At 34.6% G+C, this 4376-nt stretch overlaps 1 protein-coding gene across 1 annotated transcript; it reads left to right on the plus strand.

The window, feature by feature from the left end:
- Positions 1-3516: 3516 nt before the first annotated feature.
- Positions 3517-3936, plus strand: nanos2 (nanos homolog 2). The gene has a single exon (XM_061966001.1). It carries the CDS (start codon positions 3517-3519, stop codon positions 3934-3936), a length of 420 nt encoding a protein of 139 aa, XP_061821985.1.
- The last annotated feature ends 440 nt before the right edge of the window (positions 3937-4376 follow it).

The raw sequence follows: 4376 nt of genomic DNA on the forward strand, positions 1-4376 counted from the left end.
CGAGTCCGCCCTATCGACCCGTCAATCATCTTTCATAACAAGTTAGACTTCGTATTCATCGTTGTAGAATGCTAATAACCTGCGACGTTTAAATGTGTGAATATGTTATATTCATAAATAGCTAACGTTGTCGAAAGAGGGCTTCAAAAAGCCCGAAAGAGACTCGTTGGCGCCATGTTGGCCGTGCACCTGCCGGGTGCAGTGACGTCATCCGAACAGCACGACGCGGAATAAATGACAGTGCGTTTTTATTGCTAAAGAATACAGGAATTATCCAAAAACATCCAACATGCATGAACACAATCATGAACAATATCATCAAAACATGAACAAGTATATGAAAACGTGAAAATGATCATGAAAACATGAACAACTTCATGAAAACATGAACAAGTATATGAAAATGTCAAAATCAAACATGGAAAAACTTCATGAAGACAAGAAAATCCTCGCATGCAAAACTTCATGAGAGCATGATAAAATTGTGAAAACATGAAAAACGTTATGAAAACATGATAAAACGTCATGAAAATATGAAGAACTAACATGAAGAACATCATGAAAACATGAAAAACGTCATGAAAACATGATCAACCTTATGAAAACAGGAAGGCAACATGAAAAACATCATGAAAACATGAACAACTTCATGAAAACATGATACAACTTTATGAAATACATGGAGAACTAACATGAAGAACATCATGAAAACATGAAAAACATCATGAAAACATGATCAACTATATGAAAACGTGAAAATCATCATGAAAACATGATAAAACTTTATGAAATACATGGAGAACTAATATGAAGAACATCATGAAAACATGAAAAACATCATGAAAACATGATCAACTATATGAAAATGTAAAAATTATCATGAAAACATGGAAAAACTTCATAAAGACAAGAAAATCATCGCATGCAAAACTTCATGAAAGCATGATAAAATCGTGAAAACATGAAAAACATTATGAAAACATGATAAAACGTCATGAAAATATGAAGAACTAACATGAAGAACATCATGAAAACATGAAAAACATCATGAAAACATGATCAACTTTATGAAAACAGGAAGACAACATGAAAAACATCATGAAAACATGAACAACTTCATGAAAACATGATAAAAAATTTATGAAATACATGGAGAACTAACATGAAGAACATCATGAAAACATGAAAAACATCATGAAAACATGATCAACTACATGAAAACGTGAAAATCATCATGAAAACATGGAAAAACTTCATGAAGACAAGAAAATCATTGCATGCAAAACTTCATGAAAGCATGATAAAATCGTGAAAACATGAAAAACATTATGAAAACATGATAAAACGTCATGAAAATATGAAGAACTAACATGAAGAACATCATGAAAACATAAAAAAACGTCATGAAAACATGATCAAACTTTATGAAATAAATGGCGAACTAACATGAAGAACATCATGAAAACATGAAAAACATCATGAAAACATGATAAAACTTTATGAAATACATGGAGAACTAATATGAAGAACATCATGAAAACATGAAAAACATCATGAAAACATGATCAACTATATGAAAACGTGAAAATCATCATGAAAACATGGAAAAACTTCATGAAGACAAGAAAATCATTGCATGCAAAACTTCATGAAAGCATGATAAAATCGTGAAAACATTATGAAAACATGATAAAACGTCATGAAAATATGAAGAACTAACATGAAGAACATCATGAAAACATGAAAAACATCATGAAAACATGATAAACTTTATGAAAACAGGAAGACAACATGAACAACATCATGAAAACATGAACAACTTCATGAAAACATGATAAAACTTTATGAAATACATGAAGAACTAACATTAAGAACATCATGAAAACATGAAAAACATCATGAAAACATGATCAACTATATGAAAACGTGAAAATCATCATGAAAACATGGAAAAACTTTATGAAAACAAGAAAATCATCGCATGCAAAACTTCATGAAAGCATGATAATGTCATGAAAACATGAAAAACTTAATGAAAACATGATAAAACGTCATGAAAATATGAAGAACTAACATGAAGAACATCATGAAAACATGAACAACTTCATGAAAACATGATAAAACTTTATGAAATACTTGGAGAACTAACATGAAGTACATCATGAAAACATGAAAAACATCATGAAAACACGATCAACTATATGAAAATCATCATGAAAACATGGAAAAACTTCATGAAGACAAGAAAATCATCGCATGGAAAACTTCATGAAAGCATGATAAAATCGTGAAAACATGAAAAACATAATGAAAACATGATAAAACGTCATGGAAATATGAAGAACATCATGAAAACATGAAAAACGTCATGAAAACATGATAAACTTTATGAAATACATGGAGAACTAACATGAAGAACATCATGAAAACATGAAAAACATCATGAACACATGATCAACGATATGAAAACATGAAAAACATCATGAAAACATGATAAACTTTACGAAAACAAGAAGACAACATGAAAAAACATGATGAAAACATGAACAACTTAATGAAAACATGAAAAACGTCATGAAAACATGATAAACTTTATGAAAACAGGAAGACAACATGAAAAACATCAAGAAAACATGAACAACTTCATGAAAACATGATCAAACTTTATGAAAACATGATCAAACTTTATGAAATACATGATGAACTAACATGAAGAACATCATGAAAACATGAAAAACATCATGAAAACATGATCGACTTTATGAAAACAGGAAGACAACATGAAAAACACCATGAAAACATGAACAACTTTATGAAAACATGAAAAATCTTTATGAAATACATGATGAACTAACATGAAGAACATCATGAAAACATGAAAAACATCATGAAAACACGAACAACTTCATGAAAACATGATCAAACTTTATGAAATACATGAAGCACTAACATGTAAATCATCATGAACAATACTGCAATCATATAAACGCTGCGGGATCAATTAAGCAAATGCACAAGAAAAAGTCTGCCAAAGCGCAAAAAAACGCGATGAATGTTAACGGAAGTTATAAAAAAAAAAACATCTGTAAAAACATGAACATTTTTCCTTTTACTTTTGTGCGTGTGCGTGTGCGTGTGTGGCTCCACTTTGACCCCCAATGTCCATCATTACCATCATTTCATCTTCAATAAACTGACACACCTTTCATCACCACTTGAGTGCTTTTCCATGAATTGATTAACGTGGACCCCGACTTAAACAAGTTGAAAAACTTATTGGGGTGTTACCATTTAGTGGTCAATTGTACGGAATAGAATATGTACTGTACTGTGCAATCTACTAATACAAGTTTCAATCAATCAATCAATCCTTTGTAAGCGCACCTGCAGCCCATCTGCAGCACACCTGCACCACACCTGATGGAGGGGCGCGCGAGGGGGTGGGTGGTGGAAGAGGGTGGGGCGAGGATCAAATAAATGGCACGCTCCCGGCACGTGTCAATCACGCGAACAAGCATGACTTCCCGCCAACCCCCCAGCGTGACGGACGCCCCCATCTTTGACATGTGGCGCGACTACATGGACCTGGCCGGTCTGCTGCTGCGCATGCGCAGCGGACGCCTGACGGATGCGGAGGATCAAAAGAAGCCGCCGCCTGCCGCGGCGCCCGCTCGCCGCTCGACCGGCAGCCTCACCGGGGGGCGCAAGAGGGGGCCACCGGACTTGTGCCACTTCTGCAAGCAAAACGGAGAGGCGGCCGACGTCTACCGATCCCACAAACTGAAGGCGGACGACGGCAAGGTGTTGTGTCCTGTCCTGCGGAGGTACACCTGTCCCATGTGTGACGCAACAGGAGACCACGCCCACACGCGCCGCTACTGCCCGCTCGTCGCGCGTCAGCAGGTGAACATCCTGCCAGCTGCCAAGTTCTGGTAGAGGTCATGATTTATTTTCTGCATATTTCATCATATTTCATCGTATTTCATATTTCAACGTATTTCAGGACATGTCAGCATATTTTTCATGAAGTTTCCATGACGTTTTGCTGTTTTCCACATGTTTTTTTAGCAAGTTTGTCATGTTTCATGAAGTTTTTAGAAAGCTTTTCAAGTTTCACAAAGTTTTTCGTGATGTTTCAAGATGTTTTCATCATGTGTTTAGTTGTTCACGTTTCATGAAGTTTTTCATGATATTTTATGATTTTTTAGTAAAGTTTGTCATGAAGTTGTGCATCCATGTTTCATGAAGTTTTTCCATGTTTTAGGAAGTTTTTCATGATATTTCATGAGGTTATAATAAAGATTTTCATGAAGTTTATCATGTTTTCATAAAGTTTTACATGTTTTTATAAAGTTTTTTATGTTAGTTCTTCATGT

Source organism: Nerophis lumbriciformis, linkage group LG07, assembly GCF_033978685.3.
Source record: "Nerophis lumbriciformis linkage group LG07, RoL_Nlum_v2.1, whole genome shotgun sequence".
NCBI classification, from domain to species: Eukaryota; Metazoa; Chordata; class Actinopteri; order Syngnathiformes; family Syngnathidae; genus Nerophis; species Nerophis lumbriciformis.

Bases quoted from the DNA above. Each gene is read 5' to 3' on its own strand.
- nanos2 (XM_061966001.1), top strand. From the start codon at position 3,517: ATGACTTCCCGCCAACCCCCCAGCGTGACGGACGCCCCCATCTTTGAC.